The sequence below is a fragment of the Narcine bancroftii genome, chromosome 4, assembly GCF_036971445.1.
Source record: "Narcine bancroftii isolate sNarBan1 chromosome 4, sNarBan1.hap1, whole genome shotgun sequence".
Classification (NCBI taxonomy): Eukaryota; Metazoa; Chordata; class Chondrichthyes; order Torpediniformes; family Narcinidae; genus Narcine; species Narcine bancroftii.
Genome location: NC_091472.1, coordinates 27,398,321 through 27,425,749, shown reverse-complemented (window position 1 = coordinate 27,425,749; position 27,429 = coordinate 27,398,321). Strand labels below are relative to the sequence as shown.

At 44.1% G+C, this 27,429-nt stretch overlaps 1 protein-coding gene across 1 annotated transcript in view; it reads right to left on the bottom strand.

Annotated features, from left to right (window-relative positions):
- ryr2a (ryanodine receptor 2a (cardiac)) overlaps positions 1 to 27,429 on the bottom strand; it is a 612,110-nt gene that overhangs the window by 348,927 nt on the left and 235,754 nt on the right. The window contains exons 31-33 of the mRNA XM_069936123.1: positions 12,833 to 12,950; positions 10,344 to 10,504; positions 3,004 to 3,163 (exon numbers count right to left, since the gene is read on the bottom strand). Of these exons, the coding sequence (XP_069792224.1) occupies positions 3,004 to 3,163; positions 10,344 to 10,504; positions 12,833 to 12,950 (439 nt within the window). The remainder of the gene's footprint in view (positions 1 to 3,003; positions 3,164 to 10,343; positions 10,505 to 12,832; positions 12,951 to 27,429) is intronic.

Genomic DNA, 27,429 nt, shown 5'->3' with positions numbered 1-27,429 from the left:
AGCCCATCAAGACTGCTCCGCCATTCAATGAGATCACGATTGATCTGGTGATAAACTCATCTCCACCTACCTGCCTTTTTCTCATATCCCTTAATTCCCTTACTATGTAAAAATCTAACCAATCCTGTCTTAAATATATTCTCCATTGCTTCAATGGGCAGCAAATTCCACAGATTCACCACCCTCTAGGAAAAGTTGTTTCTCCTCATCGTCCTAAATCTACTACCCTGAATCTTGTGGCTATGTCTCCGAGTTATAGTCTCCCCTACTAATGGAAGCAATGTACCTACATCTATCTTATCTATGACTTGCATAATTTTAAGTATTTCTATAAGAATCCCTCTCAGTCTTCTAAGTTCCAGTGAGTACAGGCCTCGTAGACTAATCCCTTCATCCCTAGAAACATCGGTGAACCTCATCTGCACCTCCTCCAAAGCCAGTACATCCTTCCTCAAGTAAGGAGACCAGAACTACATGCAATACTCCAGATGCAGCATAATATCCATGCTCTTAAATTCAATCAAGTTTACTAGTTTATTGCCCACAAAGCAAGCTCTTTAGGTCAGTCCAAGCATGTACACATTCCAGTTGTCTTAGGCCAGGTATATTTAGTCAGGCTAGATGAAGACAGGCTATAAAAGCAGCTCACATATTGTATACAGATCTGTGCATTACATTGAATATAGATTGAATGCATGTTGAGCACGTTTTTCAGGAAATAGCACAGTGAGTGTACTTAACAATAACAGTTATTGTCTTCATGAAGATTCGATACAGCAGAAATGTCTCGTAAATGTCGCAACAGCTGTGATACTTTCTGTTCCTTTTGTGGTGAGTATATAACCATATAACAATTACAGAAACAGGCCATTTGGCCCTTCTAGTCCGCACTGATCTAAGTACCCTCCTCTAATCCCATTTACCAGCATTCTGCCCAGATCCCTCCATCCCCCTCCCATCCATATACTTATCCAACTCTTTCTTAAATGACAAAATTGACCCTGCCTCCACCACCATTCCTGGAAGCCCATTCCACACTAAATGCTAAATTCAGTAAAAGTTCATTTACATGATATAGCAAATCTGAAATTATCTTTGTGTTCAGCTTGAGGTCGTCTATCCTCGTCCCCAATTTTATTCTCAGGAAACAATCCTTTTGAAAAAAATTGTTCTCCAGTGTTACCAGGAAAACTAGATGAAGCTGTCACAAAAGGACCCACTGATTGGAAGGACATGGAGGCTTTGGAAAGGGCGTGGAAGGGACTCACCAGGATGCTGCCTCAATAAGAGGCTATGAGGTGTGGGGAGAGGTTGGAGAAATGCGGGTGGCTTTCTCTGGAGCATTGGAGGCTGAAGGGAGACCTGACCGAAGTTTATAAAATCATAAGAGGGATTTATAGAGTAGACAATCCAAATCTTCTTCCTGGCATAAAAATACCACGGGCATTTAAAGTGAAGTTGGGAAAGCTTAAAGGATATGTGTGGGACAAGTTTGTTTTTGAACAGGCTTCCAGGGGTAGTGGTGGAAGCAGATAAGACAGCAACGTTTAAGAGATTTCTAGATAGGCTGGAGACTGGAAGGAGACCTCAAGGTCATCCACACAAGCATTATAAAGACACTGAGAAGGAAACCCTACGCTACTGTGACATCCAGCCAAGAGAACTAGAAGCTGCGGCTGCTGTCAGAACCCACCGGTGAGCCCTGTGCTACGAAGCCTACGCCAATTTTTAAGAAAGGCGCTGCCAAAAACTGATGGAAAATCACAAAGCAGCAGCCAGAATTATTACATCAAAGGACTTCCAGTGCCCCCATTGTGCTAGACTCTGTGCTTCCAGACTGGGACTGGAAAGTCACAGATGAACTGCACAACAACATGTCTTCTTCAAACTGAAGGATTGCCAATAAATAAGTAGATGGGCACATATATAAGTGGGAAATTGGAGAGGTTTGCGTCTCTTGCAAGGAGCAGTGTTAATTTAATTTGGTATCATGTCTGGTGCCAGCATAGTGGACAACAGGACCTGGTCCTGTGATGAACTATTTAATATTTCTCAATAACTACATCAGCAAGCATCCTTTCAAGGCAAAGGGTATTTGCAACTGTATCCTCCTAAACACAATACGAGACACAACATTTCAGGTGCAGGTCAATGGGACTGGGCAGAATTCAGCACAGAATAGATGGGCCAAAAGTCCTATTTCTGAGCTGTAGTGTTCTCTGGTTCCAAGGTTCAAATTTAGATTTCATGACGAAAATGAAAGTTTTCTGTTAAGTTCAGAATATGGAACAATGGCTATCAATTGTAAAAGAGCTTGCGTCATGGTGAAAGTTTGCGGGCAGTTTTATAATGGACCCTCGTGTTTGGCATTCTCAGCCCTCAAGTTTCTTGTTTTCAAACTGACTCGCAGTTTGATTTGTGCCAAGCTTTCCACAGCCACTCATCCAACTCCACTTCCACTAGAACACAGAACCATGCGGCCCAGTCAGCATAGAACTTAGCTCGACACTATTACACTATCTGCAAGGAATTTGTACATTCTCCCCATGTCTGCTGGATGCACCAGTTTCTTCCCACCTTTGAAAAACAAATGGGGTTCTAGGTTAATTTGGGGACCATTGGGCAGCATAAGTTTAAATGGCCAGAATAAGCTTCTACCATGCTATAAATAAATAAAAATTAAATTTAAAATTACAGCACAGTACATTCCCTTCAACTTGCGATGTTGTGCCAACCTCTGGAAACTTGCTCCACCACATCCTAATTTTTCCCTGTCTCACACCCATAACCTTCTATTTTTCTTGAATCCATGAGCCTGTCTAGGAGATATTTGCATATCCCTATTGCCCTATTCAAACCCAGACTGAGGTTAAACCAAGGGGACTAAAGTGGGTAGATGGAGTTGAAGTACAGGTTCAAGGAACTGAAAGGCTTAATTTTGGTTCCATATTCCAATAACAAATTAAAGCTCTTTCTCCCATCCTGTTGAATCCTCTGACATACCTGATAATATGTGTTCAACTCCTTGCCATTGGCAGTGAATGTGAGTAAGCCACTAGCAGTATCGACCAGGCAGCCTATTTCCAGTCCATTGTTATTGCGTCCTTGCCCAGGGCTTGTGCTTTCTCCCGCCCACACCATGTAGCAGTTGCTTCGTTTAATGCTGCAATGGAAAAAAAAACATTTGCAGAAAAATCTGTCAGTGCTGCAATGTGTGTGGGCAGATATAATGATGCCTGGATTCAACACCTCCAGCTGTAGGTGCTACCCATCTGCAGCTCAATTCATTGTTCAGTCTTTCCACAAAGCCAGCAATGGAAGGTGAATTTCACAGACCATAAAACATTACAGCACAGTACAGACCCTTCAGCCCATGATGTTGTGTCAACTGACAGTAACCTACTCAACAAACAAAACCTTATCGACCCTACACCCACATCTCATTATTTTTCTTGTATCCATGTGCCTGACTAAGAGTCCCTACTATACTAGCCTCCACCATCACTCCTGGCAATGCAATCCAGGCACCCATGACCCACTGGAAATAAAAACGTCCTCCAACTGCATAAAACCTTCCTCCCCTTACCTTGTACATATATTCTCTAGTGTTTGCTACTCCCACCCCAGAAAAAAGGTTTTGGATGTCCACTCTATCCATGGCTCTCATAATTTTTTAGATCTCTATTAAGTCATCTCTCATCCTTCTTCATTCCAAAGAGAAAAGCTCTTGCTCTCTTCATCTTGCCTCATAAGACTTATTTTCCAATCCAGACAACATCCTGGTAAACCTTCTCTGCACCCTCTCCATAGTTTCCACATCTTTCCGGCAATGAGGCAATCAGAACTCTGTCTAGCCAGAGTTTTACAGAGCTACGACATTACCTCTCGACTCTTGAACTCGATCGCCAGTCTAATGATGGCCAGCATACCATAAGCCTTTTTAACTAACTATCAACCGGTGTGGCAACCTTGAGAGATCTAGGATTTTGATCCCAAGGACCCTCTGTTCCTCCACACTCTCAAGAATCCTATTTAACCATGTATTCTGCATTCACGTTTGACCTTCCAAAATGCATCACCTCACTCTTATCCAAACTGAACTCCATCTGCCACTTTTCCACCCAAATCTGCATCCTGTCTATATTCTGTTGTAACCAATGACTAACCTCTACACCATCCACAACATCTACAATCTTGATATCATCTACAAACTTACTGACCCATCCCTCTATTTCTTGTCCAGGTCATTTAATTTTTAAAAAAATCACAAAGAGCAGTGGTCAGAGAACAGGTAACTGCAGAACTCCACTGGTCACTGACCTGCAGGAAGAATAGGTTCCATCTACTACTACCCTCTATATTCTGCAGACATGTGAATTTTGAATCACACAGCCAAGGTTCCACAGATCCCATGCCTCATAAAATTCTGAATAAGTCTGCCATCCATAGGAAACCTTGTCAATCCCATACTAAAATGCATATAAACCGTATCTACCACACTACCCTCATCAATTTCTTTTGTTACTTTCTCATAAAACTGAATCAGGCTCAAGAGGCCTGACCTTCCCTTCACAAAACCTTGCTGACTAGCTCTGAGAAGACAGTATTTCTCCAAATGCTCATAAATCCTGTCCCTAAGAATCATCTCCAATAGTTTGCTTACCATTGACGGAAGACTCAATAGTCTATAATTCCCAGGATTACGAGGAGCGTTTGGCAGCTCTTGGGTTGTATTCATTGATGTATAGGAGAATGAGAGAAGATCTCATAGAGGCATTTCGTAATTGGAAAGGTTTAAGATAGGTTGGATGCGGGGAAGATGTTTCCCTTGGGGGGTGAATCGAGGACAATGGGTCATAGTCTGAAAATTAGAGGTCATCCATATAAAACAGAGATTAGGAAGAACTTCTATAGTCAGACGGTCGTAAATCTGTGGAACTCGCTGCCACAAACAGCAGTGGAAGCCAGATCACTGGGAGTATTCAAACAATAAATAAACAAGTATCTCATTAGTGAGGGCATCAAGGGATATGGTGAAAAGGCCATAAATTGGAACTAGTGTAGAGTAGCTTAGTGTAGATTTACAGAACAGACTCAATGGGCCTAATGGCCTTCTTCTGTACCTTCGTCGTGTAATCTTGTGATTTCCCCCATTACCTTTATTAAGCAAAGAGGCCACATTTGCCATTCTCTAATCTCTAGCACCTGCCCTGTGGCCAAGGAGGATGCAAAGATCATTGTCAGAGCCCCAGCCATGTCTTCCCTCACTTCCAGTAGTAACGTGGGATATATCTTGTCCAGTCCCGGGGACTTATCAATCCTAATGTTTTCAAGAAGATCCAGCATTTCACTTTCTTAACCTCAACATGCTCCAGTACATAAGCTTGTTCTATGTCCCACATTGATCAAAGTGCCTCTCTCTAGTGACCACGGAAGCAAAATATTCATTTTGGATCTCCCCACCTCCTTTCCTCCAGGCACATGTTGCCTCCTTTATTCCTAAGCTGCCCTACCTTCACTCTCGTCACCCTTCTGTTCTTCACAAATGCAAAGAATGGAGTAGGGCTTTCCTTAATCCTACTTGCCTTCCTGTGACCCCTTCTGCCCCTCCTAAGTTTTTTCTTAAGTTCTTTCCTGGCGCCCACTGAATTCTCATGAGCCCTTCCTGTTTCTTGCTTCCTAAATCTAATGCATGCTATCTTCTTCCTCTTTACTTGATGCCTCACTTGTTTTGTCAACCACAGTTGCCTTATCCTACTCTTTTCCTTGTCTCAGTGGGACAAACCTATCCAGAACATCACACAAGTGGTCCCTAAACATCCTCCACTTTGGTTCTGTGCTTTACCCTGAGAACATGTGGACTGGGTGCAGGCAGTGGGACTAGGGAGAAATTGGTATAGACTAGAAGGGCAGAAGAGCCTGTTTCTACGATGTAATGTTCTATGGTTCTAACATCTGTTCTCAATTTACTCTCCCCAGTTTCTCCTGAAAACAATCGTAATTAGCACTTCCTCAATTAAATGCGATGATTTTGTGTACCCCTTATTCAGAGCTGTGCTAAAGGCCAAGGAACGGTGGTCATTTTCATCAAAATGCCCCCTGACTGAGAGGTTTGTCATGTGACCAGGTTCATTACCAGTACTAGATCCAGTATGCCTTCTCTTCCAGTCGCCTGATCCACATACAGTGTGAAGAATCCTTCTTGGACACCCCTAATAAATTCTGCCCAATCTATCTCTCTTGCAGTAAGGAGGTACCAATCAATACTTGGGAAGTTGAAGACTCCCATAACAACAAAGCTGCTATTTCTGCACTATTCCAAAATCTGCCTACTTATCTATTCCTCAGTGACCCAATGACTTATTTAGGGGCCTACAGACTCCTCCCAATAGAGAGATTACTCCCTTCCTGTTTCTGATTTCCATCCACACTGACTCAATGAACAATCCCTCACAATGTCTTCCCTTTCTGCAGCTATGATACTATTCTTGGTTAGTCATGCTACTCGCCCCCATTTCAAATCCAATCCTATCCCATTTAAAACATCTAAACCCCAGAAACTGCATCAGCCAATCATGTCCTTGCATCAGTCAAGTCTGTAACAGCCATAACATAGAAATCTGGGTCCTGCTCCATGCTCTATTCACCTCACTTTGTCCTAATATTTCTTGTATTGAAATAAACACATTTCACACCTTCTAAGTGACTACTATTATGCTCCGACCACTGTCTGTCCTTCCTCAGAAACTCACTACACGTTGCATCATCCTTTCCAAAATCTTCCCTATTGTCTGCCCTCCCATTTTGAATCCCATCCCCAGCCAAGCTAATATAATTCCCTCAGAGCAGCATTAGCAAACCTTCCCACAAGGATATTAATCTCCCACCAGTTCAGATATAAACTGTCCCACTGGTACAGTTTCCACCTTCCCTGTAAGAGAGCCACAATGATCCAGAAATGTGAAGCTCTCCTTCCTGCACCATCTCTTACTAAGATGCATTCTCCTCCTGTTCAAACCTCACTAGCACATGGCATTGGTTGCAATCCTGAGATCACAACTCTGGAGGTCCTGTCCTTCAACTTACTTCCAAGTAGTGCCTCACTTCCTGAACTCTCTTTGCAGGACATGATCACCCTTCCTACATTGGGCCCTACATGGATCATGACATCTGGCTGCTCACCCTCCCTCTTGAGAATGTTGTGAATATGATCTGAGATATCCCAGATCCTGCCACATGGGAGGCAATATATCCTTCAGGATTCTTGATCTCTTCCACAGAACCACTTATCTGCTCCCCAAACTAAGGAACTCCCTATTACTACAGTTCACCCCTTCTCCTTCCTTCCAATCTTAACTACAAGACCAGACTCAGTGCCAGAGACCTTGCTGACGTGGCTTGACCTTGGGAAGTGTTATTCAGGAGAGCGACCACAGAAGTCACCTCCACTGATGACCTGTCCTCTTTCCCTCTCCTGTCACCTGGTTGCCTTCTCCCTGCCTCCTAATAAGACTGAGTCCCTGTAACTCCTGTTTCTCAGCCTCTGAGTGATAGGGAATTCATCCAGCACCAGGTCCCTAACAACTGGATGCACTTCTCACAGATGTAGTCAACAGGAATGCTGTTGGCTTCCCCAACTATCCACACTCTGCAAGATGATCATGTCCCTGCCCTGACTGTCATTCGCACTGTCCATGAAGTAGAAAGAAAGAAAAAAACCCTGCCCTTACCTGCGCTTTCTTGCTGAACCCTTTTTGTTCCCTAATTGAGCTATCCATACCTCAGCTCCTGCATCACCACCTCAGCACCTTCTCACCGAAGACTCTTGAGTCAAAGCCTCAAATCCCCCTCTAATTCTGGCCCCACTGCTTATACCTCTCACCTATTTAAACAAACCTACTCTCGGACTCTCTTGCTCCATCGCCCCTTCACTGGAAAAGAAGCTTGGGTCGTTTATTCCATCGCCTTTTGCCTCTATTCCCCACATGCTGGGCAAGCACCGATTAGATTGTGAGCTCCTTCTCCCACTCAGTATGTCACTCAATGCCCCGCTGACCAACTCATTTTTGAGTCTAGGCAATGGTTTCAGCATAAATACAACCATTCACTTATCCACTTTCTGAAGAGCAATTTATATCCAAGAGGAGTGGGAATTTTGGACATTTGTTTCTCCAGATTAGCAATTCTCAATGGGGGCCACAGCACATTTAAGAGGGACCACAGACTGAAATCATATATTTTTTAATGTTTTTATGTAGACGATAGGAGAGAAGTACAGAAGAAACCAACTAAACTTGACTGTTACACTAGGAAGGGGTCCGTAAACGTTGAGTTGAGACCTAAAGGGGCCAGAGAGGAAATAAGGCTTGATAATTTCTGCTCTAGACAATACTTGAATACCCGTAACATCTGTAAGCTGCACGCTCCCCCTACTCTCCAGTCGATGCATTTTGCAATGATCTGACTCAGATGTGGCGGAGACAAGTTTCCCTTGGGCCTTCAACTAGATAAGTTGCTCAGGAAAAGTTTGAAACACCTACAAAGAAAGGGCCAGAGAATGGATTCATGAGTGCCTCTTGTAGAAAGTTGGTATGTGGACATGATTGCCAAATAGCCTCTCTCTGTGTTGTAATAATCCCATAATTCTATGTCATCTTCTACTCTGCACCTCGATCCCAATGAATCAGATGCCACCCGCTACGTATCACAAATTCCTGATCTTGTTAGAACTACGGAAAAAAGTGCCACAAGATGTCACATCGAAAGGACGTTAATGTGTCTGGCCCATAATTTCTCTGCCACATCTCTTCCATCAATCAAAAACAAACCCCTCATTCCTTTCCATGTGTCACATGACACAACTCCATGAACCCCTCCTACTGTCCGCTCTCCAGTGACAATCCTGATATTGTCATTACGACATGATCGTTAGTAATTGGAACAGCCCCCCCACATCTCCATCGGGCACACAAAACTCAAAACGGTCAACCAGTTTACCTATCTCGGCTGCACCATTTCATCAGATGCAAGGATCGACAATGAGATAGACAACAGACTCGCCAAGGCAAATAGCGCCTTTGGAAGACTACACAAAAGAGTCTGGAAAAACAACCAACTGAAAAACCACACAAAGATAAGCGTATACAGAGCCGTTGTCATACCCACACTCCTGTTCGGCTCCGAATCATGGGTCCTCTACCGGCACCACCTACGGCTCCTAGAACGCTTCCACCAGCGTTGTCTCCACTCCATCCTCAACATCCATTGGAGCGCTTTCATCCCTAACGTCGAAGTACTCGAGATGGCAGAGGTTGACAGCATCAAGTCCACGCTGCTGAAGATCCAGCTGCGCTGGATGGGTCACGTCTCCAGAATGGAGGACCATCGCCTTCCCAAGATCGTGTTATATGGCGAGCTCTCCACTGGCCACCGTGACAGAGGTGCACCAAAGAAAAGGTACAAGGACTGCCTAAAGAAATCTCTTGGTGCCTGCCACATTGACCACCGCCAGTGGGCTGATATCGCCTCATCTTGGCGCCTCACAGTTCGGCGGGCAGCAACCTCCTTTGAAGAAGACCGCAGAGCCCACCTCACTGACAAAAGGCAAAGGAGGAAAAACCCAACACCCAACCCCAACCCACCAATTTTCCCCTGCAACCGTGTCTGCCTGTCCCGCATCAGACTTGTCAGTCACAAACGAGCCTGCAGCTGACGTGGACTTTTTACCCCCTCCATAAATCTTCGTCCACGAAGCCAAGCCAAAGAATTCACTTTTATGGCCAAAATTTCTGTCTCGTTCTGTTGAAAATTTAAGGATCAAGCAGAATTCCCAATAATAGGGAGGACTCCTCCCTGGATATGTGGACCGTGTACGAAAACATTTCCCTCCTCATACTTATAGAATGAATGGCATATAATAGCTGCACTCTCTCATGTCAGAGCAGCACAAGTCCACTGACAATCAAGCCTCGCGATCCCACTGCTGTAAGTGACACTGACTGAACAGAGGTAATTGTACTCCATTCAGGCAAAGTGATTCATCTTTTATTGAGTGAAGATGCTGATGTTTCTTCTATAACCATTCTTCCCCCTGCCCTTTAAAGCTGAACTTATCCGGGTAAATTACATTCACCGCACAGCTGACTGTTTGCCCTAGACCTGGACACGTGCCTCACCCAGCCTCGAGATCATCGACAGTCGTTAATTGAGATCTAGTTGGAAGAGCTCCCCTCTCTGGAGGCACTTATCTGATCATTTACACTTTCCCTTGTTGTTGCTTGTCTGGAATTGACGAGAGAGTAAAATCGTGCAAGAACACTCTGTTAACAGCACCAGAATCTTACCTTTCGTGAACCTTCCCTTTCTCGTCTCCTAGAGTTACCGTCACGGTGCGAACCTTCTCCAGCTCGTAGGCAGTGTTATACTGGTGAAAATCTGAGGTAATCCAACCAACCCAAACATTTGTTGGCTCCTGACCAGGAAATATTCTCACAGAATAATAATACTGAAAAGAAGAAAACTCATCAGCAGAGAATATAATCCCAAACCACACCCAAAAAAAAATGGTTCTTTCTTCATCTCAAGAGATCCAGTGCTCTGCACTTATTGGAGTTTGTCCAGACAATATACCAGAGACACATTGGCCAAAAGTAAGGTTTCACAATGGGTGTAACAGCTTTGTGTTGCTGGCCTGCAAGGACTTACTGCAGACAGTGAAGGAAGTCCCTGCTGGGAACGCAAGATGCAATCAAAGAAATTAAGGTGAAAAATGGGAGAAGGAGAGGGTCATTTGGCACTTGAGCCAACTCCATCAGTTCATGGGTGAGAGGCAGGTGCAATGACATGAAAAGACACTTGTTCAGGTGTTAAAATGGGTCAGGACCCAATGTAGGTGAACGGGACTAATTCAGGAGGGCTACTTACATTTTAAACTTAGTAATATAGCATGGTAAGAGGCCATTTCGGTGCACCAGCCCATACCACCCAATTGAACCCAAGTGACCTTCAAACCCAGTACATTTTGAAGGATGAGAGGAAACCAGAGCACCCGGACGAAGCCCATACAGACTGGGAAGAGCATTCAAACTCCTGACAGACAACACCCAATTCAAACTCTGGTCGCTGGAGCCGCAATAGCATTGCTGTAACCATTACGCTAACTGTGCCACTCCTTGTCCGTGGTCACCAGTGTCAAGTTGGGCCAAAGAGTTACACAAAGCTGTTACAGCACCAGCGATCGGGACAGGGGTTTGGATCCCGCACTGTCTGCAATGAGTTTGTACCTTCTCTCCGTGTCTGTGTGTGTTTTCCCCAGGGGCTCCGGTTTCCTCCCACTTTTCAAACATTGGGTGTGATTGGGTGACACAGGCTTGTGGGGTGAAAGGGTGTGTTATGTCTGTATGTCTAATTTTAAATTTAAATTTATCTCCATGACACTCCTCTCAATTCCATTTTCTTGTGCTATCTCGACATCCATTGAATTCCTGAATATCCAAAACTTCATCAATCTTGGTTCTGAATTGATTGAATGCCATCCACAGCAGAGCATTCTGTGGATGTGTCCTAGTCTACATGGAGAAGATTCAAATTCATTTGAATAGGGACTCCCATACTTGCACCAGGTTTTGTCCACCACAGGCTCAGTTGGTAGGCTTCTCATTCAGAGAGCTGGGAAACCTACAGAAACTGCGCTGCCCTGTTGGGTTCCAAGAGAAGTCCACTGAGGCGATAGGGCAGAGACAGTCAGCAAGAAGCTGCTGCCATCAACTTAAGCCCATGTCAGATCATGGCAGTTGCATGCATCCACCGGGAATCCTTTGGTCTGCCCAAGTTACTCTCTCCACTAATGCTGTCTGACCTGTCGAGTGCTTCCAGCAGTCTTTTAATTTCAACTATTCCAGCATCTACAGTGCTTCACTTCAGGGGAATCAAGGTCACAGGCTGCTCCTGTTCTTGGAATTACTAATAAGGAACGCACTGATCACTGACAGAAAGAATACTGTGAGGAGTTTGTACGCTCTCCCCATTTCTATGGGCTTCCTCCCATCCTTCAAAATGTTAAGTTAATTGGGATATTTTGGCAGCATGGGCTCGTGGTCTAATTTTTTTTTAAATTCAATTAGCAGCCCTGTGCTGGAGAATGACGAATATCTGCCATCTTGCTATTTCTCACAGTCACTCAGACCACTAAGCCTTTGCTGAGGTGATGTCACGTCATCTTGTGGAGTCCTAAATGGCAAACTCATTATCCAGTGCTATTTCTGCACCAGCTACCCGGGGTCAAATCCCGCACTGTCTGCAAGGAATTGGTTCGTTCTCCCCATGTCTGCGTGGGTTTTCCCCGTGTGCTCTAGTTTCCTCCCACCCTCCAAGATGTATGGACTTGTAAGTTGATTTGGGTGTCACTGGGCAGCATGGGTTTAAATGGCCTTCTACCGTGATGTAAATGAAACTTCAAATTTAATTTAAAAAGATCAACAATTACTTGTCGATGCAAACCATTATAAATTTGACCCATAAAATTGCAAATCAAACAATGTGAGCGCATCGCTGATTTTTAACTTGATTTCTACTTTAAGTGGAAGGAAAAGCATTTTTCCACCAAGTCACCAGAGAAGAAATGGAAAATTAAAAATTAAATATTTTTCAATATTATTTCTCATGAAATAGTATCAATCTATCAAGACTGAGCAACAGTTGACAAATGAATAGAATCCAGATGGTTTTGTTTTCCATTTAGCTATGTACATGAAAACTGGTTCTAATATATTAAAACATACATCAAGTATTAACTTAAAGCATAATCCTTTTGTGGCCATTACAGATCACTTACTGTTGTTGTCTGCATCAGGAAGTCATAATCATCTCTATCATCCGCTAGCACCTCTTCTGTAAGTCGTGTTGAAGAGTGTGTTAAGTTATAATCAGGTTTAGTTCTCTTCAACATAAATCTGGAAAGAAGATGCATTTTTGTTAAAGCAGTAAACTTTTCTGGAGCCTCTTTGAAAAGCCAACTAATCTTAATAAGAATGCCTCCTCCACTTTGGCGCTGTGTGTTATGGGTGTCCACAGAGCAAGATCATATGACTCGCAGTTGATCACATCTCTGCTTTCTGGTCAATGGTCATACCCAGAAATATAATGACGACACTGCAAGACCTGCTGAGCTTCTCCAGCATTTGTGTTTTTTTTTACTGCAATTACAGCATCTGCAGACTTTTGTGTTTGAATGATGGATGATCCAGCAAAGGGAAAGCTATCAAACGTCAAAGGGAGCTGGTTGGTTACACCCTTGTGGCAAATATTTATTACTTTGCCCTTGTACCTTGCCATATCAGAGCAAGCCTTATGTTTCTCCTGTGGGGAGAGATGGTGTCAATATTTAAAGAAATCACCAGCAAAGCTCACTGAAGCAGAAGAGCCTTGTCCATTGAGGAAGTCCTGCAATGAGGTGATTGAGATCAGAAAGTCTTCAGTCATCACATAAAGGTGACCATGATCAAGCTTCGAAACGCTTGGCTGCTGAGGGGAGTCTCCGGCCAGGTATAGTTCTCCAATTCAGCTGCTATTCATTCTGAGAGAAAAGAGACGGGCACAACACAAAACTATGAAGGCAGCTCAGGGATGTAGGAACAAATCTGCTTGACACAATGCTGGTGATCATACAATGGCACAAAAGAAAGGTGCACTCATATTCAGGGCCCTGCATTATGTGCAGCAAATAACTGTCTGTACTTGGAGGCAGTCTGCATGAACCCAGCTATTTTAACCTGTTGTCTGCAGAAAGTATGCTGCTTGTGGAACAAACATTATTTAATCACAGGTACCGTTCTCTAATACAGAGTTTGACTGAAATTTCTGACGTAAACTGTTATTGGATGTGAGGGGCTGGGCCAGATCGAAGTTGGGTGCCAGTCTGACGACTCAGTGCAACTCACCATTAGTTGTGCCTAAGCTGCAATCCCCTTGCTGTAAACAGACAGACCCCCAAAGAAGTCTGCTCCCCTGAGAACTGCAGGTGGGTGCCCTGTTTTGGGGAGGGGGGGGGTTGAATTTTTTTTGGTCCCCACTTCTTGCTTTCCCACCAGCTGATGCCACAGAATGTCCGAAGAATTCTGCAAATTACATAACAATTGGCTCAGTGGGGCAGCCCAGTTCCTGTAAACTGTGTTCAATTCCGTCCTTGGCTGCTCTATGATCTTCACATGTTCCCCCTTCCTCCCACTTCCCAGAGACATGCAGATTGGTACATTAGTTGGTCCCTGTGAATCCCTCCCAGTCTGTAGCTGTGTGGAAGAATTAATGCAGAATCTGTGAGATTAAATGGAAATTGAACTCGTAAATTGTTGTCTGACAAGCAGGGCGTACTCAGTGTTTATGACTTCTCTCACTCGACAATTTTCATGAGGTTGTCCAAGCTTTACATGAGTCTGCCCTCAAAACGGTCGCACATATTTACAGTTGCTTAAATGAGAAGAGGCAAATGACACTGGCTTGTGGGCTGAAAGGGCACGCAGTGAAAATTTCATCTTCCCAGAAGTGTCCAAAATGCTGACTCCTTGGACAAGGGCCTAATTTTCTCCATTTCACAAGGAAAGGTGTAATATTTTACCATGAGGTATGTCTAAATTTAAAATTTTAAACATATAAAGAGATGGCAGTAGATGATGGTGGTACTTCGGATATCCAATGGTCAGAATAATTAGCGTTGAGTAGAAGAGTGCCAAGTGTCACAGTTACAACCTGGACACAGCTGCGAAGGGTGAGTATTTGATAGAAAGCCACTCGCACCATAGAAGATTCCAACAATAATGAAAATGATTACTGTGTGTATCTAAATATCCTCCGAATGAATAAAGTACTGGAGTAATTGGCATTACTTCATAAATAACTTCATAGAGCGTGGGAACTAGAAAAACAAACCAATAGCATTTCAATGGACAACTGCAAATTAAACACTGGAGTGGGCACCAGTGAATTTATGAATCCCCGCGCTAAGAGAAAGAGCAATGAATAATTGAGTTAATGGAGCGATGAATTAATAAATTCATACAGCAATGGACGGACTATCAAAATTCAATGAAGAAACTGACAGAAGTGATAGACAAATAACTCGGGTAATCACACAAATTAACAAAAATACATTTCTGCCAAGTGTTTTCGAGGAGCAAAAAAAACACACTGGAGATGCTCAGCAGGTCAAACAGTGTATTTTATATTGGGAAGTGATGTGCCAGGATGGGGGGACTAAATTACTTAATGTAAGATATAGTTTGGTTTATTATTATAATTTTTTACATCAGTTGTATTTGACCCCTGAGAAACTGAGAAAATATGGATTTAGTCATTCAGATTTATGTTTTAGATGTGGACTATATACTGGAACATTTTTACATGCAGTTTGGCTTTGTGATAAAGTCCAACCATTTTGGGAAAAAAATTAGGTATTTTTTGAAAAGTTATTTAGGATTAAATTGCCATTAGATCCAGAATTTTTTTTTTGTTGTTTCACTGACTGGTGTGGGGTTGGACAAGTTTCAGATAGCTTTTGTCCATTTAACATTAGTAGTAGGACGGAAGTGTATTGCGATTACTTGGAAAGATGATGTAGAAGTAAATTTGAATTGTTGGCACAATGAATTGAGATCTTGTATTTAAATGGAAAAAGTCATTTATAATTTGCATGATAATTATTCTTTGTTTGTTCAAATGTGGTCACCTTATTTGGAGAGTTTAGAAATATCTAAAGACATTATATAGTTTATTTTGTACAGGTACACGATCCTTTATCTAGAACCCTTGGGGAACAGTGTGTTCTGAATTTCGGATTTTTCCGGATTTCTCCGGATTTCTGAAAGCCCACCCGAATTTTGCTGCCGTATCCACGCCCACCCCCTTCCAGTCGCCTGGCTGTCTCCCCCAACCGCCGGTCCCTTTGCTGCCCAGCTGCCTCCCCCAAGTGCCAGTCCTTCGGCCTCCTCCCCCACGCGCCAGCCGGCCGCCCGGCCACCTCTCTTCCAACTTACTGGATTTTGGAGCTTTCTGGATTTTAGTTGTCCAGATAAAGGATCGTGTACCTGTAGTTGATTGCTATATGGTTTATTTTGTTCCCTTTCAGGGCGTGCTGAGGTGGGAGGGAGGGTGGGGTGGGTTTATATTGTTTTAGTTTAGTTTATTTTATTATTATTTTTATGTAATTTGGAAATCTTAAATAAAGTTTCTAAAAAAACAGTGCATTTTATGTAGCAAAGCTAAAGATATAAAGCCATCGCCTCAGGTTTGAGCCCTTCGATCTGCCAAGTTTCTCCAACATTTGTTTTTACTTCATTCATGATGATCGCAGACTTTCACATTGTACTCCACACTTGAGAAACATTTGGGTCATCTCTTGAAGACGTTCTCGTTACTCTGTAAAATGTGATAATGAACATTTTCATGAAGTTTCAAACACTCTGGGAATTCATCAGTCGTGTAAAGAATAAAATGGAGAAAATGAGGCACTTGCCCAAGGAGCCAGCAATGTGACACTTTTGGGAAGAGGAGATTTTCATTGTGTTGACCTGGATTAAGTGCAAACCCAAATAAATTCTACACTTATATTTTATATTCAGCTTCACTTTCCATTCGCCCCCCCCCCCCCCCACCAGCACACCCCATCTCAACCAATCATCCCTATGCTGAAACTCTGATCAATAAATCCCCACAGTCTGACCTTCCTCTCACACAAAACTCTATCACCTATTCCAGGTCCCTTTCATGTTGGGTTCAGACATGCTCATTATAAAAATGACCTGGAGTCTCATTCTTAGCTTGCGTTATTTTACCATACACTTAGTGAATATCTGCATGCGCAAGCTTTTCCCTGCTAGTCCTGAGCCTCTCTCTCTCTCCAAGATGCAGAAGTCCTGCCCTGTAACATCATCGGCCCACTCGATGTCCCGCCAATAGTGTTTCACCACATCCCCCTTAATTTGCGTTCGAAGTCCCCTTTTCTGTGGCTTTACCTTTATGCATTCAGGGACAATTACACAAAAAACATTTACAATACACAAGTCTTTCTTGACTCTGAGTGTTTTACACTCTCTACAGATTAAATCTCAGTGGTCTCTTTACTTCTCAGTCTGATCTCATTCTTATAATGCCAGGCGAACTCTGTATTTCAGTCAGCAGAGTCTCTGGACCTGCCTATGCAGGAGTGTTCATTTCCGGCCCGTTCTCGTTGCTTTTCACCTGGAGACTCTGTTATGGGAACGAGATGTTGTCGATTCTGTCTCAATGTCCCTTGTGATCCACTAACCATGTACGACCATGGGCTTTGGTCCACAGAAGTTACTGTACCTTGCTCTCTTGCATCAGAAATGCACACCTCATCTCCTGATGCCAGCTTTTCCAGGTTGCTCGCTCTGTGTCTCTTGTTATACCACTTTGCATCTGAACACCTCTTCTCCATCTCCTCATTCTGAAGTTGTAGCAGGCCTGGGAGTTCCAGCTCCAACTTCTCTGGAAGGGTCGGTAGAGTCGTGTGAAGGTGACGTCCCATTCACAACTGAGCTGGACTGTAGCTGTTGGTCAGTGGTATGGCTCTGTACACCAACAATGCACGGTAAGAGTCTTTTGCCTTCTTGAGCAGGTTCTTCACTGTTTGTACTGCTCACTCTGCCTTGCCTTTGCTTTGTGGATTCTTAGGGCTACTGGTCACATGCTTGAATCCGTAATCTGCTGCGAAGACTTTTATATTTTGTCCAGAGAATTGTGGACAGTTGTCGCTTACTAAGTCTCTGGAATGCCAGGCCATGCAAACATCAATTTTAAGTGAACGATTACATTGGTAGCTCGTGTTGGGCTGAGTTGGGCTTATTTGTATGAACCTTGAGAAATAATCGAACACTAATAAGTATGTGTTCTCTCCAAGAGTGAATAAATCCACGCCAAGTTTTTGCCATGGACTGTCAGGGAGTTTACTCAGCATCTGTGGTTCTCTTTCCTGGATGCACTCTCTGCACCTCAAGGCAATCTCACTTATTTGATTACTCAGACCTGGCCACCACAATGTTTGACTGTCACATTTCCCAAAACTTTACAAACCCCTGGTGGCCCTCGTGTAATATCTCGAGTGCCTCATTCCGCATATTAGCCGGAATAACTATTCTGGTACAATGCAGGAGTAGCCCATTGTGTACACTCAGAACGGCCCTCTCTTGCCAGTCATGTTTGATTGGTCCTTGTACTGGTTTCTGTCTGTCCAGCCTCCAATGCATTATTTCATGACCTGTGCGCACACATTGTCAGCGCATAGTTACTCTCGGAGCTCTGTCGCTCGTTGGGAGGATTTCCATCACCGTCTCAACATAAATATTGGTGTCCTCCGTGAGGTCTTTGTCAGCACTCGTGGTTCCGTCTTGAAGTGGGGAGTGAGAGAGTGTATCTGCAGTTATGAGGTTCTTCCCAAGTGTGTGTGAGATTGTGTATGAGTATTTCATCAGCCTCATCCTGAACCTCTGTATACGTGGCGGCAGTGAATCCAGCGCTTGCCACCTAGCAGACTCACAAGTGGATTGTGGTCCATCTCCAACTTGAAATGTAGTCCCAAAATAAAATTGATGAACCTCTCACAAGCCCAAGTCAGTGCCAATGCATATCGTTGCTCTGTTTCTGTTAGTGATCTGGAAGCATAAGTAACTGGTGACCAATTGTCTCCATCCTCCTGTAGTCATTCTGCTCCCAGTCCATATGATGAAGTGTCAGCTGATATTCTCAGTTGCCTATTTGGATCATACAACTGAAGTACTGGTGTGGATGATAGCTCTCGCTTGAGGTTACTCTCGCCTCTGTTGCTCATGTCCTCAGCTCCACTGCTTTTGCTTGGACAACAGGTCTCTCAGTGGTTTGTCCTTTTCAGCCAGGTTTGGTATGAACTTCCCTAGTTGGTTTACCATACTGAGGAAACTTCTGAGCTCACTAATGTTTGTTGGCTCCTTCATGTCCTGCACAGCTCTCGTCTTGTCTGGGTCTTGTCTCATGCCATCTGCTGAGATGATATACCCCAGAAATTTCACCTGCCTTCTTCCAAACTCACACCCCTGTGACCCCTGCCTTTTCTGCACATTCTAGGACTACATGGACCCTCGCATCGTGTTGGTCCTTCGTGGACCCCAAATGAGGATATCGTCCATGCAGCAGACAACTTCTTTAGGCCTCAGTCACCATTCTGTTTTGGAGTGTTCAGGTGCAGAGTAGATACCAAAGGAGAGGTGGTTGTAATAGTAAGGCCCGGATGGTGTGATAAATGTCATGTAGAGAGCTGAGCATACCTAGGGTTTGATCCACCAAAGGAAATATAAACTTTTCTCAGTACACTGATCCTGTGGTGGTACACCTCCGGCCTACTGCAGGGTCAACCTCTGTACCTGCAGGAGTGTAAGGGGACAGGACAACACCTGGCCGGCTGTCAATCAGTCGGCCTGAATAGATCAAGCCCCACCCAGTCGGGTGTAAATCACCCTCTGGGGTATAAGCCTGCGCCGGCCTCCCGAGGCCTCACTCAGAGTTGCTGCAGCCACAGACAACCAGGCTCTATGGAAGTCTTTGTGGATTAAAGCCTGTTGTACAGTCTTTATCTTTGTGTGTGTCTGATTCTGGCTAACAGTGCACCAAAGATCCATACAAGGGTGTCAAGTCCACACAAATATGAACATCTTGTTTATTCTTTTTCGATGCTACCACCATGCCATAACACCACTACGTAGGTTCCTCTACAAGCCTCATGACTCCAAGCTTCTCTCTTTAAAGCTCTCTCTTCACTTTGCCCATAAGCAGCAATGGAATCCTTCCAGGTACTTTCAGTGAGAATGATTTCACATCAGGCATTATTTTAATGATATATGGCTTCTGTACTAGCCCAAGTCTATTGCAAAGTTTGGGGTATGCCTTCCTGACCGTCTCCTGGTCTAGGGCATCCACTCCGACCACTAGCTTGAGTCTCACCAAAGCTGGTCTGCTCAGCAGCACCGCTTGCAAGTCTTGCACCACAACCACTTCTTCAGTGGTGCTCCTTGCTCTGTATGAGAACGTTTCTTTCGCCAATCCCAGGATCGTCAATTTCACTCCCTCCGGACTCTGGAGTGGCTTCTGTGCTCTTCCTCGCTTGCTGTCTCCAGCTATAATTCTTTTAAACATTTGCTCGGGAATGGCTGTAACATCGGCCCCCTATCGATTTTGAAGGTCATTTTGCTGATTCCTACATTAATTCAGCCATCCAAGGTTCCTTGCCAGATGCTATTTCTGTAAGGAACAATCCGTCCACATCCTCCCTGCCTTATTCACCATGCGGATCGACCTACAGACTTTTCGGAGGTGTCCTTGTTCGCTGCAGTTGAGGCATTCTGCACTCCTGGCTGGGCATTGAAATGCTGAGTGGAACGGTCGTTTTTCGCACTTGGGGCAAGCCTTGTGCTTTACTTCGCTCTGCGGCATTGTTTTATCTTTTTGCTGCCTTGGCATCTTTCCTTTGCCTTTAAACTTCCGCTGTCTTCTAAGTTGTACTGTGCCTACTGCTAGTTTGTTTGCACACATTTCTCGCAAGTCAGTTTCCTGCTGCTTTATTGCCTCTGACTGCTTTCATGAGGGTGAGGTCTTTGACGAGCTGCATCCTATCCGACAGTGACGAATCTCCACAGTCCTGTTGGTTGTGCTTCCCACTGCTAGTCTGTCCCATAAAAGCTCGTCGTGCAGATCCCCATATTCACAGTTCTCTGCCAGAATGCTAGAATGAAGGCGTCTACTGTTTCTGCAGGCTGCTCCACTCTCTTATTAAATTTTGCCCATTTGTAAATTATGTTCTTCTTAGGCACAAAATAATATTTGAACCCTCTCTGTACTGCATTGTACTGCTGCCGCTGAACGCCCGTTAAGTCTCGGCCCCATAGCACGTCGTCAGCCTCATTCCCCCATGCAGTATACCAGCATATTCACTTGGTCAGCTTCAGAGGAATGATTTAAATTACTTGCCAGTCTGAAGCGCTCAAATCTTCTTATCCACTTCTCCCACTCCCATGGCTTTGAGAAGTTGAAGGTTTTCTGTGAAAGTCGCCATTGGAGGAGCCGCCAATCCCAATCGGGGGGCCTCTACATGTTCAGGCCTGTCCTCTATCTTAGCTCGTCTCTTTCACTTTTATTCTTTCACAGCCTGTCCTCTCTGTGGCTCAAAGCTCCACTTCTGACACCATGTCGTGTTGGGTTCAGACACGCTCGTTATAAAAATGACCTTGAGCCTGGAGTCGCGTTCTTAGCTTGCTTACACTGAGTGAATATCTACATGCGCAGGCTCCTCCCTGCTAGTCCTGAGCCTCTCTCTCTCTCTCTCTCCAAGATGCAGAAGTCCCACCCTGTGATGTCATCGGCCTGCTCGATGTCCCACCCTTAGTGTTACACCACACTCCCCAGTTTCACTGAAGGCTGGTCTTCTTCAGTAAGCCAGCTTGCTATTCGACTGACGACTCACACCAATGTTGATCACCAAAGGAGATCACTGGTCATCTCTCACAGAGCCCACATCAGACCTGGGTTAAAGATGTTTGTTTAGGAATGTGATACCCAACCATCACCAGGGAGCAGCCCTATGTACAGTAACTAACCTACCAGCAAGACTGATGCCATCTCAACCCAAAGCATCAACTCTCAACTCTATGCCTCCACAGATACTGCTTGATCCCAACAAACCTCCTTCAGCATTCCAATTTTAGTCCAGATTCAAGCAACTGCAGCTTTTTTTAAAAACTTTCTGTCTATACATATAATTCACCCATTTGGGCACACTACAACTTCTAGGCCTTAGAATCTGAATGTATACATTTAAATGAGGAGAAACGGCAAATTTGATTTGGAACAGCTGCTTTCCACTGAAAAGGGGAGAAAAATCTGGTGGCACAAATAGGTGAGAGAGGACAATTGATTTAAGGTGGAGAAAAATAAATAGTGAGGAACAGGATAAAAGTTTACCAGGGGTTGACAGGATGTGTGAATATTTATTGTTTTTTAATTTAATTTAATTGGGTTATTGTTATAATTTTTCTTTACAATGACTCATTCAGCTGCAGCAACTAAAATTTCAATGCGAATGTACATTCTGTAATATGTATGAGAATAAACTTATTATCACGATCAGAAACGCACATTCGAGACAACAAACAGATCAGACGCAACTTTATGCAAGTTGTTGGTGGGGTCACGTTTGAAGTATGATGGGTAGTCTGATCACCCAGCAATGGGAAGGAAGTAATTCCTTGGCACCTGCAGTCTCATCACAGCACCCGCATGGCCCACACGAACTCATCGACTGACTCACCCGGCCCTTGGCGTCGGGAGCCAAGCTGGAAGCAGGCGTACATGGCATTCCTTGGCGCTCCATATTGTTGCTGGAGCAGGGCCATCGCCTCTTCATACCCGATGCAATCGCGGATCAGTTGGTACGCACAATGGCCTACCACTGTGAATAATAGATCGTACTCATCACTGTCTGCTGTGATTTCACGGCGCCTCATGTAGGCATTCATGTTGCATTTCACGGAGGCCTCTGTATCTTTTGGGTCGATCTTCAGCTTCTCCAACTGAATTGCCTTGTCCATGGTGCTTAAAATATTAGATCAAACAATTGTAGTGTGATCAATGAGCACTCACAGACATGAAGGGCCAAAGGCTTTATTGATCTAAAGATCCAAGCATGCCTCAGCCAGCTGCTGGCTCAAGTCTAAGGGCAGGTATGAGGGAGGAGACTAGGGCTCTTGGCCTTTATTAGGAGTCTTGGGGGGGGGGGGGGCCAGCCTGCCCAGCTTAGTAGGGAATGTGCCCACAATACCATGTTCCACCACAGCACCAAAGACTGGAGACGCTGGAATCTCTAGCAAACAATGTGTTGTGGAGAATCTCAGTGGATCAGGCAGCATCCATGGTTAGAATGGTCAATCAGCCTTTTGGATCGAGACCATGATGAACCATTTCTAACCCATGGACACAACCTGACCTTCTGAGCTTGTTTGCTCAGTGTTTGGGAAGCACCCGGTCTGATATCAGGTTGAAACATTGTGATAGTAGTAAAAACAGACAGTAAATGCTGGAGGACCTCAGCCAGTCTCACAGCATCCATAGGAGGTAAAGATATATTACTGATGTTTCGGTCCTTAGCCCTTCTTCAAGGAATAAGCAAAGAACAGAAAGGTATCTAAATAAAGACTGAAGAATGGGAGGTGGAGGAGTCCAGACCAACAGTCAAAAGGTATAAATTGGACATGGTCAGAGGAAAGGTGAGAATTGATTTTGGTTCTGTGAAAGGAGACAGAGGGAAAAGGGGAGATAGAAATTAAAAAGAGAGAGAGAGAGTGCATGTGCATGCTACAGGAAAAGTAACGGGGAAAGAAGGGGTGGTGTTAACGCCAACCAGTTGAAGGGGGCACAGACAGAAGACGAAGGGTCCCCAGACGAATGATATCTTGACGAGCCTGCCATGTGCCAAACAACAGACTGCTTACTGCATAATGTGTTGAGAAAGGGAACGTAATTTTTAACAACATTCTGCAGTAATATTCCCACTGCCATCAGTCAGTTCAACAATTCTGCACATCACATTCCTTTAATCTCTGCACATGACAGCCCACAAATGTGAAGATTCCTTCTTTGGAGGCATCAGCAGGCTGAAGATTCCCCTCACTGTGATCACGATTCTATCCACACCTGTGGATGAGAAGCTCACTTACAGAATGCTTTAACACACTGGTTCTTGTGACCAATATTATGGGTTGGACATTTCCAAGTCATTAATACTAAGGTGTGAGACTCAGTTCTCATATTTTGTTCTGACATAGGAGGAGACTATTTGTCACATCAGGTCCATGCTCATTCTCAGAGCAGCAATGCTATCCCACTGATTCCCCATACTATATTTTCTAACACATGTCCATTAACATCACACCCTTTCTCCAAAGACTCACCTGCACTGGGGGCAACTTGCAGTAAATTCACTGAACAACCAGCACTTCTATTGGATGTGGGGGAAATGGAGCAGCCAAGGTAAGCAAAACAGTCATAGGGAGAACTCCACATGGGCAACGCGAAGATCAGAATCAAACACAGATCACTGGGAGGTCTGGTACAGATGAAATTACCATTGAGCATGTGCATTTCAAGGATGCTGTACAAATCTAGCACAGTTTGATACCAATGATTGGAAATTGCAAAAATTAACACATTGTAAAACTGTTTTCATCTTTTCTATAATTATTTCAAATAAAATCCTGGGTGTTTTACCTGGGAGTTACGCATCCAGAAGGAACAAACAATATGCATATTTACTCCAGTAATAGCAACTGATGTAGAACCATAGAACACCACAGCACAGAAACAGGCCCTTCAGACCATCTAGTCCTCACTAGACTATTTACTCTGTCTAGTCCCAACAACCTGCACCCAGACCACAGCTCTCCCCTACATAGAACTACCCAAATTTCTCTTAAATGTTGAAATTGATCCCACATCCGCCACCTCAACTGGCAGCTCGTTCCACTCCCTCAGCACCCTCTGAGGGAAGAAGTTACACTTATAATGTTCCCCTGAAACATTTCACCATTCATCTTCAACCCATGTCTTCAAGTTCTTGTCTCACCTAACCTCAATGGAAAAGCCTGCCTGCATTTACATTACCTGTACCTCTCATAATGTTGTATACCACTATCAAATCTTCCTCATTTTCAGATCCTCCAAGAAATAAAGTCCCAACCTAACCTTTTCCTATAACGCAGCTCTTCAAGCCCTGGTTTCATCCTTGTAAATGCTCACTGCACTCTTTCAATCCAATTGGTATCTTTCTTGTAGCTAGGTGACCAAAACCAATGTATTACCAAAACTCAATGAAAAATAATACAGAAAAAAGAAATGTTGAAATGTTGTCTTTTGACAGATTTTTCACCTTGAAAATGTTACAGACCTCACAATAGGAAAAGTGGCTTTGTATCCAAGATGGTCAGTAAATACTCAATTATTTGCTGTTTCTTTAATGTCTGATATCTTGTGCATTTTATCTTGAAAACACAGCATTGACGCTCATCACCCATAATCTGGATAACTTCACCACTTGGTTTAAGAATGAAAGAACAAACGAAAATCCGAGTTGGCCATCCTGCGCCTCGAGCCTCCTCCACTATTCACTATGATCATGGCAAATCTACCCCAGGTCTCATCTCCACTTTGGAGGTAAGAACAGGAAAGAGGATTATTATTTAAATGGTATCTGTTTAGGAAAAGGGGAGATGCAGCGAGACTTGGGTGTTGCTGTGCATCAGTCGTTGAAAGTGGCCGTGCAGGTGCAGCAGGCGGTGAGGAGGGCGAATGGTATGTTGGCGTTCATAGCGAGAGCATTTGAGTCCAGGAGTAGGGAGATCCTGCTGCAGCTGTACAGGGCCTTGGTGAGACCACACCTGGAGTACTGAGTGCAGTTTTGGTTGCCTTATCTGAGGAAGGACATCCTTGCCTTGGAGGGGGTGCAGAGAAGGTTCACTAGGCTGATACCGGGGATGGAGGGACTCGCATATAAAGTAAGGATGGATAGATTAGTCTTGTATTCTCTGGAATTTAGAAGATTGAGGGGGGATCTTATAGAAACATTTAAAATTCTTAAGGATTTAGACAGACTAGATGCAGGAAGGTTGTTTCCAATGCTGGGAAAAACCAGAACCAGGGGCCATAGTTTAAGGATAAGGGGGAACTTTTTTAGGGCTGAGATGAGGAAAATTTTCTTCTCTCAGAGAGTGGTGGATCTGTGGAATTCTTTGCCACAGGAAGTAGTTGAGGCCGGTTCCTTGTCAATATTCAGGAGTAGGTTAGATTTGGCCTTTGTGGCTAAGGGGACCAAGGGGCATGGGGAGAAGGCAGGAACCAGGTACTGATCAGCCATGATCATATTGAATGGTGGTATAGGCTTGAAGGGCCAAATGGCCTACTCCTGCACCTATTTTCTATGTTTCTATGTCAATTCCCATGGACTCCAAATGGGGCATTAATAAGATAAAGAGATTTTCACTCTCTAGAGTGGAATCTATAACCCAAGCCAAGGATCATTTTATCCAGGACATCCAATAAGATGTCACGGAGCAGCAGTTAGAGCAATGCTATTACAACATCAACAATCAGCAACTGGGATTCAAATCTGGCACTGTCCATAAGGAGTTTGTACATTCTTCCCGGGGTCTGCGTGGGTTTCCTTCAAGTGCTCCAGTTTCCTCTCAATGTTCAAAGACGTTTGGGGGTTGGAAGTCAATTGGGTGTAATTGTTACAAAAGTCAGAAAATGCCATAGAATCCTTTGGCCCTGATCATCCTTGCCCCCAGGCAGAGCCAGGGCCAGGCAATTTTGCAGCCTAGGCAGGGCTGAGCACAGGAGTGGTATTGACCAGGCTGAACAGTGGGGGCAATACCTGATGTGATGTTCAACATGTGCCGTGACACTAGCTCCCTCCGCCTTACCAGACTAACATAGGTGCTTATAGCGCATTGGTCAGAACTACATCATTCATGACGCAGAGGTGCCAGACCTGTTGGAATCTCTCGTCAACAGCATCCCCGCTGAGGTCTGCGACCTAGGCAGCTGTCTAGTTGGCCCAGTGGCAGCGCTGGCCCAGCCCCTAGGATTGCTAACTGAGCAAGTCCCATGAGGTTGCATTTGGTCAATATTTACTCTAACTCTTTCCTCTGCAAGCGTCTGTCTAAATGTCGGTTAAATGTCATGATTGTACCCGTCTCTACAGCTTCCTCAAGCAGCTCATTCCATATCCACCACCCTTTGTGTGGAAAAATATGCTCCTCAGGTTCCTTCTACATCTTTCCCCTCTCACCTTAAACCTATGCTCTCTAGTTCTTGACTCCTCTACCCTGAGAAAAGAACATGAGGATCCAACTCATCGCAGAATAGAAATACATCCAGAGGGAGAGAAACTACTGCCAGAGGAAAGAACATTGAACTGAGTTAAAGAACAACATTTTCAGATGCTGAGGCCGAATGCAATACACAAATGTGCTGGAGAAATGCACCAGCTCTTCCTCAGGAACTTTGAAAAACATGTATATGCCTGAATAAAATGGTGCCGAGCTTAGGAGCAACAAGGATATATCGGAGGGAGTAGTGAACTAAAGGGCTTCATCCACAGGGGAGGCAGAACACTGTTCTTCATTGCATCGTCATCTTTCTATCGCTCCCAACTGAAATAATCACTTTGTATGCAAGTTGGTCTTATAATACCGAATGTTTATTTTTAAAAAACTTTATTTAAAATTTAACCATTTAGCAAACGTACTACAATATTTCAAACAATTTTCACCTCCTCTCCCTCAGCCCCCTACAAACTAAAATAAATTAAAAGAGAAGTAAACGAAAAGGGACAAGAAAACC